This window comes from Drosophila yakuba, chromosome 2L (genome assembly GCF_016746365.2).
Source record: "Drosophila yakuba strain Tai18E2 chromosome 2L, Prin_Dyak_Tai18E2_2.1, whole genome shotgun sequence".
NCBI classification, from domain to species: Eukaryota; Metazoa; Arthropoda; class Insecta; order Diptera; family Drosophilidae; genus Drosophila; species Drosophila yakuba.
This window is the reverse complement of record NC_052527.2, coordinates 20,825,839-20,844,240: the sequence shown is the minus strand read 5'-3', so window position 1 is coordinate 20,844,240 and position 18,402 is coordinate 20,825,839. Positions and strand designations below refer to the sequence as shown.

At 35.6% G+C, this 18,402-nt stretch overlaps 1 protein-coding gene across 7 annotated transcripts in view; it reads left to right on the top strand.

The window, feature by feature from the left end:
- The first annotated feature begins 502 nt into the window (after positions 1 to 502).
- Positions 503 to 18,402, top strand: part of LOC6529088 (tyrosine-protein kinase Src42A) — a 36,260-nt gene continuing 18,360 nt past the window's right edge. For 2 of the 7 annotated variants that reach the window (XM_015198705.3, XM_039371802.2), the window contains exons 1-2: positions 503 to 1,332; positions 6,387 to 6,481. In XM_015198705.3, coding sequence (XP_015054191.1) covers positions 1,042 to 1,332; positions 6,387 to 6,481 — 386 coding nt within the window. In that variant the 5' untranslated portion in view covers positions 503 to 1,041. Of the gene's footprint in view, positions 1,333 to 2,665; positions 2,708 to 6,386; positions 6,482 to 16,687; positions 17,777 to 18,402 lie in introns of those variants that run through there. The other 5 variants (XM_002090065.4, XM_039371803.2, XM_039371801.2 and 2 more) reach the window with 5 other exon arrangements.

Genomic DNA, 18,402 nt, shown 5'->3' with positions numbered 1-18,402 from the left:
CCAATTTCTATCGATATGCCAAAAAGAAAATGTGATTTTGCTAAAACTATAAGCGAAGTAGAAATGCCGGATTCCAATTTGACATCATCTTGTCAACACCTGAATGAAAGACCACTTCCCAGAAAAGTTTTATTGGTTGATGAATGTAAAGTCTTTAGGAAAATATACTATGTGCGCTAGCATATTATGAAGTTTGTATATGTATCTTATGACCATTATATGCCCTTCCCTTCATCACCCGTGAAAAAATATTCATCCAATTATATTGCTCATAAATGTAATAATCAACAAAAAGAGCCATCTAATACACCCCTTTTTTTTTTTTGCACATATATGTTTTTGAAACATGGGCAACAACGCGATAATATCTGATTTTTAAACAGACATGTTGTGAAAATAAAATGGTAATTTTGAAGAATTTTGACCGCGATTTAGTATATTTTAATAGCTAAAATTCAGTATTATAGTATATTTGCCCTAGCCTTATGGTATTTTTTTTGTGTCCGCATACTGGTCACACAGCTTTTTGCAAAGCGATGGGAAAAAGAGGACAATATTTAAGTTAAAAATGTGAATGCGGATGCCAGCCCAACTAAATAATAGTGCAATAGCGAGTCACCCATTTAATCGCCTAATTTGAATTCATTTTGCGGCCAAAACGACGGTATACTGCTGGATTTGTTGGCTGCCAGCAGCCCAGCATCACACACACACCCACATGAGCAAATGTAGATAAAAGTGAGAAAACACTCACGCACGCACATACACACAGGCACACGTTTGGTCGTGGGCAGGCATTTAATTTTGTTAGTGCCCAGTAAAACAGAGTTGAGCGAAAAGGCGATAGCAACTTGCACAAATTATAAGCAGTGAAGAGAGTCAGCAAAGAGGGGATCGAGTGAGAGCGGCGTTTAGTGCCAACACCCAAGCGCTGATCTCGCAGCCACAAACAATAAACAAACAGTGAAAGTAACAGTCAAAGCAAGCGCTGCAATTTGGCTTCCATTGATTGCATTTAGTAGCAAAACTACTCATCCAACAATGGGTAACTGCCTCACCACGCAAAAGGGTGAACCCGACAAGCCCGCAGATCGCATAAAGCTGGATGACCCGCCCACCATCGGAGTGGGCGTGGGCGTGCCCCAAATCCCCATGCCCTCACACGCCGGACAGCCGCCAGAGCAGATCCGTCCGGTTCCCCAGATCCCGGAGAGCGATACGTCCGGCGCCAACGCCAAGATTTTTGTCGCACTCTACGACTACGACGCCCGCACCGATGAGGATTTGAGCTTCCGGAAGGGAGAGCACTTGGAGATACTAAATGACACGCAGGTGAGTGTTTCTATGCTCACACGAAAGTCTTATTCGAAAACAAAATGTTGGGGTTTCTTCATTCGAAATTAAAAACAAACAATATTAGCCGTTTGGACCAACAAATCTAAAATTGTGAAAGTAACTATTTTGATGAATTTCCGTGCACTCAAAGGATGAAACTTATTTCACGCATATAGAAATTTGTATTGAAAGTTTATAATGAAATAATATAAAATGTTTTGACAGCTTAGCAACATTTTTGCTTTAATCATGCAAAGAAAATTGCTTATTTCAGTCTTTCCCATGAGATATAGTATAAACCAATCCTATAATGAAGATCGTGAAATATATTATTTAAAAACTTTTAGTTGAAACTGTTGCTGTTTATGCAATGATCTTCTTAAGCAAAGTACCAATTCACGAATTTTCTATCGCACGAAATTTGACGAAGAAACTCTATGAAAAGCCTGTATAATTAAAGGAAAACTGTAAAAAAAAAAAAAAAAAAAAAAAAAGCAAATCAGACAAGGATATAATTGGTTAAATTTTGCCTGCGCGGTGTTTGTGTCTTATTATTTTTAACGACTTTTCCATTATGCACTTCTTAGTTAATATAACAGGAATATAAATCAAATTGGGACCTTTCTCTAACCCTCAGGCATCATTATTAGCTTTGCCCAAGTAAAAGCATGAATTTGGTGATTTCTTTGCAGAGCATCCGTGACACCTTATATAGTATAAACGTAATATTTAATTTGGTTATTGTATACCCTCAATTTAAATTTGTGTGACGACAAATTTTATGGAAACGCTACGGGTATCTTGAGATAAAACTAAAATATCGTCAAAACACAGATAAATTAATTTACAAACACAATGTCGCAAAAAGCTTACGATTAAACAGAATGTGAGTGAGTAATCCGATAGGTTATAGTGTATGCTGGTTGAAGTAAAAGAATGCGGGAGAGAGTGTCTGATAATAAGTTCAAATCCCTAGATAACAGCGTTTGTGGCATTTTTTCTTCTTGCTGTATGATTGAAGAAACACCGTTTTGTTTCCAATCACTTTGAAATGAGACGTAGGCACCATCACAAATCCTAGGGAAAAATTTGATAAAACAATTCTTAGCATTAACGACAAATAAACCAAATAAAGCTAAGATAACGTTTAAAGCTTTAACACAACTGTTGTAATAGACCCTGTTACTCGGAGTATAAGATGGTATATGTTATCCGTATAATATAATATAATATAATATAATAATATATAATATAATAATATATAATATAATATAATATAAGATATGTATATGTACATTAATTTGAATACTTCTTTTATTATACCCGTTACTTGTGGAGTATGAACATAGTGATCTCAGGAACTATAAAAGCTGTAAGTTGAGATTTAGCATGCAGTCTCTAGAGACATGGTCGCAGCGCATGTTTGTTGACTATTTTGCCACGCCCACTCTAACGACCACAAACCGCCAAAAACTACCACGCCCCCACTTTTGAAAAATGTTTTGATATTTTTTAATGTTTTATTAGTCTTGTAAATTTCTATCGATTTGCTACCAATTTTTTTGCCTCGCCCACAAACCGTCCAAAACTGCCACGCCCACACTTTTGAAAAACGTTTTGATGTTTTTTAATTTTTTTTTAGACTTGTAAATTTCTATCGGCTTCCAAAAAAAATATTTTGCCATGTCCACTGTAACGGTCAAAAGCCAAATACTGTCAGTGTTGAAATTTCTACCCGCACTTGCATTAGCTGAGCAACGGGTGTCAGATAGTCGGGAAACTCGACTAGTATAGCGTTCTCTGTTGTTTTTGCTTTTAAATAGGTAATAGGTAATAGGTAACTTTCTAATTGCAAAAAGACAAATTTGTGTCAGTACCACAATAAAGTGGGATGATTACCAGATAAAAAAAAATTTCTCCTATCCGAATGATACACCGCCAAAATTATCAGGCATGCTCCGGTAATCGTAATTTTTTATAACCGTTACTCGTAGAGTAAACGGGTATACTAGATTCGTTGAAAAGTATGTAATAGGCAGAAGGAAGCGTTTCCGAGCATATAAAGTATATATATTCTTGATCAGGATCAACAGCCGAGTTGATCTAGCCATATCCGTCTGTCTGTCCGTCTTTTTGTCCGTTCGTATGAACGCTGGGATCTCAAGAACTACTAAAGCTAGAAGGTTCATCGATTCATGTTGCCACGCCCACTCTAACGCCCACAAACCGCCCACAAAAACTGTCAGTGTTGAAGACTCTCCTTCGCACTTCCACTAGCTGAGTAACGGGTATTAGATAGTGGGGGAACTCGACTATAGCGTTCTCTCTTGTTTCGAATTCGATTTGGTCCAAATCGTACGATTTCGTTTTTAGATGCTCTGGTGTTCGCAAAATTTTTTAGGTTTCTGAGGGTTTTTTATAAAATATTAAATATTTTTCATATAAAAGTGTCAGAATGATCTTGTAGTGATGTTGAATAAACATTAATAGACCACTGAGTAAACAATTTTTTTCTCTTAGTAAGTAAGATCTGATTTGATATAAAAAAAGGCATTTACTTTTAATTTCGGCCAGACAAAAGTGCCCGTATTACAAATCGAAAAATTCTTACAAATTCGAAAATTAGAGCACCAATTTTTCGATTACAAATCGAAATCGTAAAAATCGTACGAATTTGATTACCGGAGCATGCCTGACTATTTAAAAAATAATTATTTTCGTTTTTAATTATTTACCCCAATTTCAATAGAAATTTCCCTTGCACTCCACTGCACTATGGGGCGAACGACCACCTTATGTGGAAAAAACCCATTTTTTAAAAGTCACTGTTCAGTGAACAGCTGTTTAGTCAGCTGTTTCGTTTGCTCTACCACACCGATATCTTAAAAGTTTAAAGTGACAAAAAGTGCATAAACAATTATCAAAAGTGTTACTTATAATATGCAGTCGAATCCTTGTGGTTTGTAATATGTGTTTGTGATCGTCGATGATGTTAAAATTAACTGTGGTGTCCCAATAATCTTCTGTAAGTTCTAACCCTAATAAAACACAACTTGTGTAGTGTATTCTAATTTTTAAATAGACCAACAAAGTGAGTCCGGCTCACTCCGTCTCTAAAACCTGTTATATGTTGAAGAGTTATCAATTCTTAGTATATGCTATTAGTATAAATGCACACTTTTGCACACTTTCTCCAAAATTTAACTTATAAGGGTCTAACCTCAAAGTGAAAAACAGCAAATTGTTCGAGAAATGGATAACAGAGACGACGAGTAATGCAAAAAATAACGCCAATTTTAATTGTTTTAAAGGAACTACACGATCCTTGAATTTTATGTTTTTTGGGAAACATTAGTTTTACAAACATATTTATGCTATTTTTAAAAAAAAAAGCTGTGAAGCAAGAAGTAAAACTTGAATATTTTTTAAAATCAAAGTAAGCAACCCTTTATTTTTTACTTTATTGGCTTAATTTAAGACTATATTTTAAATTTATTAGATCAAAAAAAATTTTTTGTTCACTGAAAAAAAAATTTGGGTTGTTTCTTTTTTTTTTTGGAGGCAGGACCACGCCCATTTTTTCTCATATATATTACTATTTTTATCATGAACATGATAACATGATTCCACAAAAAGTGGTCGTTGGCCCCATAGTGCACTGGCTAACCGGTAAGGTCTTTCCCCGTTCTTTGTTATTATTTACCATGTCCACCCTCAATAATGTTAAAATTTTACATATTTTGAAAATTTTTAGAACTTTAAAACTTGAAAAGATTTTCGATTTTAACTTTATGAATTTCTGTGTTTTCTTTGATTCAATAAATTTTTAAAACTATAAATATATGGTGATGGTCAATAAATAAAACTTTTACTTGTAGATCACCAATTTGATATGAGAACAATTTTAACATTAATTAAAAACATGAATTTTTTTGATAATATGTTTTGTATATACATTGTACTGTACATTTAATTTAACTGCAACTCCTGTTTAATCCAAATGTTAAAACAGACGGGAATGCTAGCAACTATTGGTCGAATTCTATTATTAGTGTTTGGTCACCACCCACAGCAGCCACCCATTCTGACTGTTTTGAGTATTTGTATTTCAAAGCTTTGTGTCATCATACCAGTGGCCCTCTCGGTAGCAGACGCTACTAAAAGCATGACGTGAGTGATTGGCTGTTGGCCAAAACCTGCGCCCTCTCTACGAAGTAAAATCATATTCAGATTTTGAACGGCAAACGGACTTTTAAAATAACGGAGTATACAATTGTGGCAGATCATAAAGCATTTCCCGATTTCCCCGGTCAATGGTAGACACATTTCCCATAGTCAGGACTTGCTGAGTAGCAGTTGCGTGGCTGGCATTTCCGGTGCTGTAGCGTGTAATGAAGATACGGTATTTGTCTACGCTTTTTGGTCTCTCAGCTGTCACTTGACTTGATCGTTACAAGCTTAAGTGTTTAAATATTTTAATAGATGGTAAAAACTTGATGGGCCGGAGGTTATGGTTTCTTAACTGGCATTTTTGGGTTATCATTTGGTTGAAAACTATTTGTCTGATTATCCATTACCCCGTTGCACGATTAAAATGCATTTATTCATTTATTTAGAACTTGTATAGTTCCCGAGATCTGGACGTTAATACGGACAGATAGAGAAACAGTCGAACATGGCCAGATCATGTCAGCTATTGATCCTGAATATGAATATATTTACTCTATACATTCCTATACCTGTAACATACGAATTTAGTTTTCCTCTTTTGCTTCACATGTAACGGTTATAGGGATTTATTTAAAAAAAATTATAGTTCAGGTCGACGGATACTTATCAATAAAAAAAATATATATTATAGGGCCGGAAATACACTTACCTATAATATATATTTTGTAATTATAAAACTATATTCATAAGTTTCAAAAAACAAAATTAAATATTTTTCCTCGTAAGAAAACGTTGTATCTTGAATGCCTATCATATATGTAAATGATTTTCCATATATTTTATATACGGTCTTTGATTGTATCTTTTAAATTTACCAATAGGGTGACTGGTGGCTAGCGCGCAGCAAGAAGACACGTTCAGAAGGCTACATTCCATCCAACTATGTGGCTAAATTAAAATCTATCGAAGCAGAACCGTAAGTAAAATTTATGAATTTGCCTGAATGAAGGACTCGAGTGTAGTTATGGTCTGGTTTTATACATTTTACCATGTTAATAGCTGTAAAATTAGCTTTACTTAACGTCAGTATTGTCACTTTATACAAATTTTGATAGCATACTTTTAGATGCTCCGAAATATATAGAAATTTGTATCGCATGCAGCTCTCTAACTATGCAGACCTTAAACGGGCAACTACCTTTAGACATTTCAAAAAGTATATTTTTTGTATTGTTTTCATCGTTAATCCTACCTTTAGAGGCTGCAAAAAAAGGTTATGAAGACAGTTCTTTTAAAATCCATAAAATTGTTGTTGCCGACGGCAACATTTTGTTGGTCAAATTTGAGGTGGGGTCAGAAATAAATTTTTTATAAAATAACTAAGTGGCAGTATGATTTTGAGGTGATGAGGCACCAACAGAGCACTGAGTAAACTATTTTTCCCCTTAGTAAATAATCAAAGCATGCTCCGTTAACCGAATTCGTAAGATTTTTACGATTTCGATTTGAAATCGAAAAATTGATGCTCCGGTTTTCGAATTCGTGCACATTTGTCTAGCTAAAATGAAAAGTAAAATGCCTTTTTGCCGTCGGCAACAACGATTTACGATTTGGTAAGGGGTCGATAATTAGGTCGCCAAAAGCTATCGCGAAGGTTGTCATACTGTTCGCGGAACGAAACAAGCATGTACAAATACTTATAAAATATAAAAGAATTTGTTAATTAATTAAAAGGAGGGCCACACGTACTCTTTGTCAATAATTCTATTTAAGTTAATTTCTTAAATGGTCAAAGTGCAATAAAAAATTAATTGCGAACATCGGAATTAAAACTGTGAATAAGGTTGCAGCTCTAGATTTTCTGCCTTTTTTTGGCTTCATAGCAAGCTCAAAGAAGCTGGGTCCGCAAAAATTGAATTTTTGAAATTTGAAAGGTGAAATCGTTTGCCCACCAATTAGTTTTTTTTGCCCACGTCCAGTTTTCAAGATATGAAATTTCGAAAAATTTCGAACTTCAAAAAGTTTAGTTTTTTTAACTTTTTTTTTTAATCGCAATAACTTCGTTTGCCCACGTTTGCCCACCCTTTAGAATTTTGAAAAAACGTGTAGTTTAGAAAATATAAGCACCTAAGGAATTAAGCATTTTCCATACCTCAAAACTAAAAATTTTCAAACAAAATCGTTTGCCCACCCTCTAAAAATGCTTTTTATCGTTTGCCCACCCTTTAAAAATTATATTTTTCGTTTGCCTACCCTTAAACAAAAATAAAAACGTTTGCCCACCTCCTAAAACTAAATATTTTTAATTAAGAATAACTTTCAGGAAGCTGTGGCGCCAATTCACACGCACACGTGGAACTTGTCGCATTGACAATGCATATATACGTACATATTACAAAAACATTATTGTGTATTGCTGAGCAACAACAATTTCATATGCTTAACAGTTACTTCGCTGTCCGACTGAAAAGCTACATAGCAAAAAATCAGTCGTATGTTTCGTTGCTAGCAAATTGGTTTACATACATACAACCCAGAATGAATAAAACAATTATGTTTGCTTTATCATATTGTTATCATAAGCATTAAAATATGTGTATTTTCATTTTTTATTCAATTTGATTTTTTCAGTGCAGATAGCAGAACCGTAAATGTGTTTGTGTGTTTTATTTATATGCAAGTTTTGGTTCTATGCAAAGACACCTCCGGTCTTTGATCGTTTCTTGGGAGTAAGAACGAAAAAGAGCGTTTTTTGCCTAAATTGTGAGATTTTTTTGAATTTTGTTTAAAAATATTTAGTTTTAAGAGGTGGGCAAACAAAAATATTTTTTTTTTAAGGGTGGGCAAACGAAAAAAACAATTTTTAAAGGGTGGGCAAACGATAAAAAGCATTTTTAAAAGGTGGGCAAACGATTTTGTTTGAAAATTTTTTGTTTTGAGGTATGGAAAATGCTTAATTCCTTAAGTGCTTATATTTTCTAAAGTAAAAGTTTTTTCAAAATTCTAAAGGGTGGGCAAACGAAGTTTTGCGACTTAAAAAAAAAAAAGTTTAAAAAACTCAACTTTTTGAAGTTCGAAAATTTTCGAAATTTCATATCTTGAAAACTGGACGTGGGCAAAAAAAACTAATTGGGCAAATGATTCCACCTTTCAAATTTCAAAAATTCGATTTTTGCGGACCTAGCTTCTTTGAGCTTTCAAAGCAAGCAATTGCGATTTTTGCGGACCCAGCTTCTTTGAGCTTTCAAAGCAAGCAATTGCAAATATAAAAGGCATTTTTCACGTTGTTTGATTTTGACAAATAAAATAAAAGAGGCGTTTGAGCAGCAAGAAGCGATGGGAAACGAAACTTCCAATAGCAAAACGATAGTAAAAATTTTGCGAAAACCAGAGCACCTAAAAACAAAATCGTACGATTTGGCCCAAATCGAAATCGAAAAAAGCTTACGATTACCGGAGCATGCCTGATAAAAATTAATTTCTGAGCCCACCTCAGATTTGACAAATAAAATGTTGCCATTGGCAACAACAATTTTGGATTTGGCAAGGGGTCGATAAGTACGTTTCCAAAAGTTATCGCGAAGGTTACCATACTGTTGAAACAAAACAGGCAGGTAAAATACTTATAAAATATAAAAGAATTCATTAATTAATTTAAGAGAATTTATAATCAACAAGAGGGCAAAGCTTAAATCGATAGCATCTCAATAACTGTGGTATTCTCTATGATATTTCTCTCTCACATATTTTCAATTTTTCCCTAACTTCCCTCTTCAACAATCTTTAACCCGATTCTGCTTTTTACTGAAAATATCGACATTGAGATCGTTTTCGTCCCAAAATCAAGAAGGAGTCTTTTCATGAGAATGATTAAAGTCACTGAGTACGCTGAGCACAGCCGATCTCCATTTTTATACCCGTTACTCGTAGAGTAAAAGGGTATACTAGATTCGTTGAAAAGTATGTAACAGGCAGAAGGAAGCGTTTCCGACCATATAAAGTATATATATTCTTGATCAGGATCAGTAGCCGAGTCGATCTGGCCATGTCCGTCTGTCCGTCCGTCTGTCTGTCCGTCTGTCCGTATGAACGTCGAGATCTCAGGAACTACAAAAGCTAGAAAGTTGAGATTAAGTATACAGACTCCAGGGACATAGACGCAGCGCAAGTTTGTCGATTCATGTTGCCACGCCCACTCTAACGCCCACAAACCGCCTAAAACTGCGACGCCCACACTTTTGAAAAATGTTTTAATATTTTTTCATTTTTGTATTGGTCTTGAAAATTTCTATCGATTTGCAAAAAAACTTTTTGCCACGCCCACAAACCGCCCAAAGCTGCTACTACCACACTTTTGAAAAATGTTTTGATATTTTTTCATTTTTGTATTAGTCTTGTAAATTTCTATCTATTTGCCAAAAAACTTTCTGCCACGCCCACTATAACGCCTACAAACCGCCAAAAACTGTGTTTAAGACTCTCCTTTTCCCTTCCACTAGCTGAGTAACGGGTATCAGATAGTCGGGGAACTCGACTAAAGCGTTTTCTCTTGTTCGTTCTTCATTTTTCTAGACAACCATTTTTAAGGCAATCAAAAAACAATTACTGTTGCCTTTGTCACACATTTTGTTTAATAAAAATAACCAATTCGTATGTATATAAACCAGGATGTGCACTCATATTATTATGGATTTGGTTCGGTCCGGGGTTCGAACCTTAACGATTGATTATAGTCCGTATAGCGAACCGGTTTGTCGACATTCTGGAGCTAGGTTCAGGTTCCAACCAGGGCTTACACAAATGATTTCTTTCTAATAAATATTAATTTTAAATTTATTCTTATACTTTATAATAAATGATAGCATTAAAATAAAAGCTGTATTCTTGTTTCTAATTTTTTTCCTGTTTCGAGCTAGTCTGGTTTTTACTTTCAATATGGCGTTATCCCGAAATCGCAAAACTCCCACTTGCTTTTATTTTATTCTTCATATTAAATATCCTATTCTAATGTTCTGAGTTCCGATTTTACCCGGAAAGAATGCAATGCCGTAATATGTACTAGAGTTGCCTTACCGGCACAAGTTTCTTCTGAAATGAAGAGAAGTGAAGAGTTTACTTTCATCTTGATAATTTCTATCGGTATCTCAAACATTTTTTTGCCACGCCCACTAAGTGACCAAAACTGCTACGCCCACAATCTGTTGAAATTTTGTCATTAGTCTTGTGTAATTCTATACTCTAACGCCCCCTGTTAGATTTTTTTTTGGCAATTTTTATCGATAGGCCAAAAATAATGTTGAGCTCCCACTTACTAACGGGTATCTGATAGTCGAGAAACTCGACTGTATTGTTTTCTTTTAGATAATTGACAATTAAACTGTCTTGTGAGTGGCTTAGACCTGATACGACTGTCTCACCATCAGGGTCAAGAGCATTAAACTTGACCCGATTCCGAGACAAGACTCTTAATTGTCTAGGAAGCTTTTTTTACTTCAATGGCACACCACATTCCAATCAGTAAACCTACAATATGACGAAATGCCAAAGAAATGCTTTTCAACTCAATGGAAAAATTCGAAAGAAAACGGAACCAGCTGCATAAATTAAAACATCGTTGTTTAAAGCTGGTATCGGAGTTGGGCTACTTGAGTTTAGGGAAAAGTTCAAGAACCGGTAAATCGGACGAAAATAAAAATAAATGTCATTGAAGCCACTATTTATATTCATTTCGGTGCGTTCGCGTATAACTGTAACGATGGAGCACTGAAGCTCCGGAGACAGCTTTTTGTTTTATGTGTTTTAGTCGAAGATAGATTTTTATGGCTAAGTACATAAAATGCATTCAGGTACAAAATGCATTTCAAGGTTACTATATCTGGAGCAGGCTAGGTAGGAGTGAAATTCGAGGGCCCCTTCTACAAACGTTGATATCATGAGGCCTTATTGAGGCCAGGTTTTATCCGATACCTTCGACTCTTAACAACATTCATAAATCAGCATTTACCCATAATCAAATTGAGCCCAAGCTGAAAGCCATATTCGGGTTCCTTTAATTTAATTTATTTGCATTGCAGTAAATACTCACGCTTATTTAACTGTGCTTTCTTCTTTCTTCGACTGGAGGATTACAAACTTGAACAATTTACGTTTTTCTGAGAAGCAATTTGGCCTTTGCCCGTTGGTTTAGATTTCTTTTTTTGTCGGCCATTCTGCAATTTTAGTCTCAGTTTACAATTTTTTTTGTTTGTTTCCGACCATGTAAAATATATTTGTGCGAAATGGTATTTGTGCTTCCATATGCACATCGATATTATAGTACCCCCTTAGGATAAAATGTTGTCGAAAAGTTGTGACATGTATAAGGAAGCGTCTCCGACTCTATATGGTGTATATATTCTTAATCAGAATCACTAGCCAAATCGATCTGGTCTGGCCCGTCCGTCTGTCCGCTTGAACGTAAAGATCGCAATATATCTACGCGATATATCACCTACGCATCGCCACACAATGGCGCAAAACGGATCGTTGCATGGGATATCGCATTCGACAGCTAATAGTTCAGAGGGGTTGAATCCAAAAAATAGAAATCGGTTCAGTATTTTAGAAGTTACACGTGCTCAAAGTTGTAAAAGGGTAACTATTTTCGTTGAAAAATATGTAACAGGCAGAAGGAAGCGTTTCCTACCATATAAAGTATATTTATTCTTGATCAGGATCAATAGCCGAGTCGATCTGTCTGTCTGTCCGGCCGTCTGTATGAACGTCGAGATCCCAGGAACTATAAAAACTGTAAAGATGAAATTCAGCATGCAGACTTCAGAGACAAAGACGCAGCGCAAGTTGGTCGATTCATGTTGCCACGCCCACTCTAACGCCCACAAACCCCCTAAAACTGCCACGAACACATCTGCAGAAAAGCTTTTAACAAGTTTTAGGCTGTTCATTAAAATATCAGTGTCTGGCTTTGTTCAACAAAAAGTCCCGAAATGGTCAATATTTTCTAAAAAGTAAGATTTGTTAAGCTGATTAGCAATTTGTAAGGGAAATAAATTATATATTATATATTTCAGTGGGTAGAAAACAGCACTGCTCCCAGGAAGAAAGAAAGTTGATTCTTAGGCTTAGAGACAGGCATGCTCCGGCAATCGTAATTTTTTATTCGAATTCGATTTGGGCCAAATCTTATTTCTTATTTTTAGGTGCTCTGGAATGGCTATAGGAATGGTTTATTTCTCATCGCTTCTTGCTACTCAAACACCTGTTTTATTTAATTTAAAAAGTTAAGTTAAGTCAAAGTCAAAATTAAAAATGTCTTTTATATTTGCATGTTTTGAAGCCAGGAGTAGGCAGAAATTGAGAAAATCTAGAGCTGCCACCCTTTTCACAGTTTTAATTCCGATGTTCCCAATTACTTTTTACAGCACGTTGACCATTTAGGTACTTAAATTAAGTAGCATTATTTACAGACAACACTTTTGGCCCTCGTTTTAATTTATTAATGAATTCTTTTATATTTTATAAGTATTTTTATCTGCCTGGTTCGTTCCACGAACAGTATGGCAATCTTCGCAATAGCTTTTGGACACGTACATACTTATTGAACCCTTGCCAAATCTAAAATTGTTGTTGCCGACGGCGACTTTTTGATTGTCAAATCTGAGGTGGGGTCAGAAATATATATTTATACTCGTTACTCGTAGAGTAAAAGGGTATACTAGATTCGTTGAAAAGTATGTAACAGGCAGAACGCTTCCTTCTGACCTTCCGACCATATAAAGTATATATATTCTTGATCAGGATAAATAGCCGAGTCGATCTGGCCAAGTCCGTCTGTCCGTCCGTCTGTCTGTCCGTATGAACGTCGAGATCTCAGGAACTACAAAAGCTACAAAGTTGGGATTAAGCATACAGACTCCAGAGACATAGACGCAACGCAAGTTTGTCGATTATGTTGCCACGCCCACAAACCGCCCAAAACTGCCACGCCCACACTTGTGAAAAATGTTTTGATATTTTTTCATTTTTGTATTGGTCTTGTAAATTTCTAAACTTGGAAATCAGCGACGTTACCTTTCTTATTCGACGACAACAACAAAACTATTAAAGAAAAAAACGAAACATTTTTTGAATTGTTTGAAATTTAATACTTAATGATATTATAAAGAACTTTGTTCCATAAAAATGTGTAATCATAGATTAAACTCGCAGGTCATAAGCACTGCTATTTCAAACTAAACCGATATTAAAAAATGTACTGCATAGATAAGCGGAACTCTTTTGAAATTGGCGGACATTATTTCAAATATTTCAAGAAAAAACTTTATTCAAGAGTGATAGTTTTAGGCAGCTTTTGAGCGTTGGAGTGGGCGGGGAACTTTAATCTATACTATTTTGGCAAGTTTGCAACTCAAAATTAAAATTAAAATTTGGCTTGCCAAAGAAAGGTTTGTTTCTCGATTTATTTTACTTTTGTATTTTTAAATAAGATAAAATCATAAGTTATAAAAGTTGTAATAAATCTTAGTTTCCGTGTTATTACACAACCAAAAGAAAATTTCCCATTTATAAATGAATATTTATAGTTTTCTGTATTAAAGAAATATGCCCGACGAATGTTAAAGCCCTTACAGTTTTTCCATCGGAAGGCGCTAACCAATCTTCTCGAGAGTATTTCTGTGCAGCTCTGAATGTGGGTCAATGAGAGATAAGTTGAAAGAGTCAGCTGTGAGGAGCATTGGATTGTGTCTTAATGGTGGCCAAAACTTAGTGACGTCAACGATCACCGATGATTTTAAAGCGTTTACACAGAATACGGTAGAGACGAGGCCAACTCTTGATTTAATTCAAGTGAATTTTTAGGGGGAAATACCTGGACGCCCGCTGAATTAACTTCTTGATTATGCGCTCTTTTTGCTTAACTTTACTTCCGTCAATGGGAAAATCCGAGCTATTTGACAAACTGCGAAATGTTTAAACCGCACATTTTAAATTGACCATTACGTTGCTTTCAAAAATCGCTAATAATAAAAACGTCTAAATCAGAGCCACCCACAAACACCAAAATCCATAAAACCAATTTTTATTTGTTTCTAGCTCAGAACGTAAATCACTCGCAAAGAGAAGAATATAAAAATCAGCAAACTCACTAAAATACCAAATATATTTTTTCGCTGCGAGCCTTAAGTATTCGGCGGGCGTAGCCTTTAAAACTCAAGCTTAACTCGATATTAAAATTTATAATAGAACAACTTTGATTTTGACTCACTTGTTGATTTAAAAGCAGTCTCTTCCATCTGACGTTTGTTTGCACTGCGGCTTTAAATTCTCGTGCATTTGTATTTCCATTTTAATAGGCCTCTTCTTCCGACACGGAAGACCGCACGAAGCTTAGCTCAGGTCCGCTCTGCTGCTCTTCTGTTTGTTTAAACTTTAATCTTTAAACTGTCTCAGTGAAAATTATCGATTTAAAAGTTTTTCGTTATTGACCAAGTCCAATGTCAAAGGAGCAATATGCTGTATACGCATATTCAATTTTGATTAATCAAAATGAACAATAAAATGACTGTTGATGTAGATTTAACTAAATATTTTAGTAGGTGTATCTGTCCTAAAAAAAATAACAAGTAAAAAGTTAGGTCTTTATTTGTTCGATTATAATTTCAGCACATATACAGCCAATTTAGTATGTTAAACCTCGCTATTATAATTCATTAATAATTCAAGCCATCCTTTATTTTACTCTCGTTGTCACTAAGGCTGCAATTGTTATTGAACATGACATCAGAAAATGTCGTTGAACCCACTGAAGAGAAGGCAATTGTTTTAGCGAATCATATGCAAGGGGTCGTCATTTTTATACCCATTATAAAAGTATGTAACAGGCAGATGGAAGTGTTTCCGACCATAGAAAGTATATATATTCTTGATTAGGATCAATAGCCGAGTCCATCTGGCCATGTCCGTCTGTCCGTATGAAGGTCGAGATCTCAGGAACTATAAAAACTATAAAGATGAATTCAGCATGCAGACTCCAGAGACATAGACGCAGTGCAAGTTCGTCGATTCATGTTTCCACGCCCACTTTAACGCCCACAAACCGCCCGAAACTGCCACACCCACACTTCTCAAAAATGTTTTGATAGTTTTTCATTTCTGTATTAGTCTTGTAAATTGCTATCGATTTGCAAAAAAACTTTTTGCCACGCCCACAAACCGCCCAAAGCTGCCACGACCAAACTTTTGAAAAATGCTTTAATATTCTTTTATTTATTTGTTATTAGTCTTTTAAATGTTTATCGATTTACCAATAAACTTTTTGCCATGCCCACTCCTACGCCGCAAACCGCCAAAACCTGTTAGTGTTGAAATTTCTCTTTTACACTTCCACTAGCTGAGTAACGGGTATCAGATAGTCTTGGAACTTATCTCTTGTTTCGTATGTGTTCATGAGTTGTGAAGTTCCGATTTAGTTGAGCGTTCTTTTGACTCAATTGAAGTGTGTGTGAAGACAAATTATTTGAGTTTATGGAATGTCAATAATACTCAATAGAAGGCAATTGTTTTAATTGTCAGTAGCTACAAAAACATAAGTGACAACCGACTCGGTCATCACTCTCCAGGAAGGTCGAATGATTCATTTTTATTGAACTCAGTCAAATAGTGTTAGCTTTTAACTGGAATATCCGATAAAGACTACGTATACTAACGGTGAACGTGTTGATGTTCTAAGAATTTGAATTAGCACAAAATTGCGCAGGAAGCAAATATTCAACTAGTCTGTCTGGGCATTAATTGACTCGTAATTTATGTAAAGGTAAATACAAATTTTCAATCAGATTAGGACAGTAGAAGGAGACGACCTGTAAGCTCAGTAGCTTTGTGCTGTAATATTGTATGAGTTAATTTAAAATGAAGCTAAACAATAAAGCTTAATTTTAGATATAATCTTATACTTAATAGATTTAGAAGCTCTAGCCTAAACATGCTGACTAAAGTTTTTATAAAAGGCTCTTATTTAATTATTTATTTTGCAAATAATTATTTCATTACATGATCTCTTATAGTTAATATATTTTCTGTTTACTTTTTATTTCCAGGTAAGACACAATATTTCAGTATTTTTTTTTTTTAGAGTTTAGGGGTCTGGAAAACGCAGAATCTGAGCTGTCGGCGTAAACACATGTGTTTATATGTGCATAAACATTTTTATTTACATAAGGCACCTCAGGGACATACACAATTAGTTAAGTGCGTAATCTATGTGACTAACGAGTATGTTTATAGACATTTCTTTCCGACCTTTCGTAAAATATCACCACAGTGAGTCCCTTTTGGATGGACATCAGCCATTGGTATTCCCACGGTAATATTTTCTATTTTAGCAGTGTTCCGTAGCATACCTTATCAATGACAAGTTCAATGGCGTTCACAAGAACCCAAGCGGAGACATTTTAAAACGAATAATTTGATTTTCAGTGACGTGACAGAGCTGAGTTATTTTGGTTACGTGAACAAATTAATACAACCTGACATTTTGTCAGCAACAGCGCCGAGTTAATTGTTTTCAACTTGATTTGATCTTTGCAATCAACGCACTTTGTGACTAATTGTGGACGTAATTACTAAACTGTGCAGTTTATCTCGGAGCACCTTAAGAGAAAGGCACTTGGATTCAAAGAGCGAGGTTGCTCTTCAACAAGTAATTGGACTTCTTGGCCAATAAAAGAGACTAAGCACACAAAGGTAGACCGAAAAGAAAGAGAGCGGGAACGGTTGGCCAACACGGGAGTAGTGAGCTTGGCTCAAATGGCACACACATAGATGCCAAAGACGAGTGTGTCGGTGGCGAGCGGTTAAAACTTTTCTATAAAAATTTCACAAACGTATCAGTTGTCTGCGAAGCGGTGCACAAAACGGACGTGTAAACGGAAGCCGCACAAAAACGGCACGGAAATCGGAATAGCGCCCGTACGCAGCATATAGGAAATCGAATCCGAATCCGAGTTAAATGCCTCAGCCGAATTTGGCCAAAGCTTGCAAACCGCGTTTACAATTTGTTTCGTTCACGGGCCGATGAAATCTATATAATCTGTTATCCACAAGGCACCTCAGACCCAATCGATGCACTGTGCGGCGCATGCGCGACCTGTTTGTGTTGTTGGCATACTTCTAACAGCTAGTGTTTTCTTTGTTTAAAAGTTCCTCAAGTAAAGCCCCACTTTAAAATGGATAAGTGGTAACAAGATCAGCAGTAGCAGCAAAACTGGAAAAGGTACAAACTAAGAAAAGCTGCAGTACACGGAATATCCCCATGGTGAATCCGAAATCGGAAAGAGATGGGAACAGAACTTTCTATTTTCTTTACTGTTTTGCGTGTGCTTTGCTAGTCATTCAAACATAGTTTTGCCTCGAACCATGTCCCTAGAACTAGAACGGAGGTTTCCGCGCGGAATACAAATTCGAGATTATTTCGCAAGAGAATTCCTGCGAGTCGGGTTATGCAATGCCAGACAGCCCACAAAGTCGTCATCTAGTTTTTTCGAACTTTATCGTTTGCTATGTGCTAAAATGCACAACTGGCTTACAAAACGGGTGATACATTTTTGTAAGTGCTGGAGCACTCTATTCCGTGCACATGAACTTTCTTATACACTGCGGTGCATGTCAACGGTGTTTTTTTAAGACACCATACCAGGCGTCAGAAATCATATCAATTTTGACTTACGTGACTTGGGCAAACTGCACCATTTCGCACATATTCTTTACGATCAAGCTAAGTTTTAAGGAGGAACCTACCTTTAGAAGCTGAAAAAAAGGTATTTTTTGTATTCGCTTGTAGTGTTTATGTAGAGTGATGCTTAGAGTATTAAAAAAATTTTTTTTACAAAAGTGAAAATT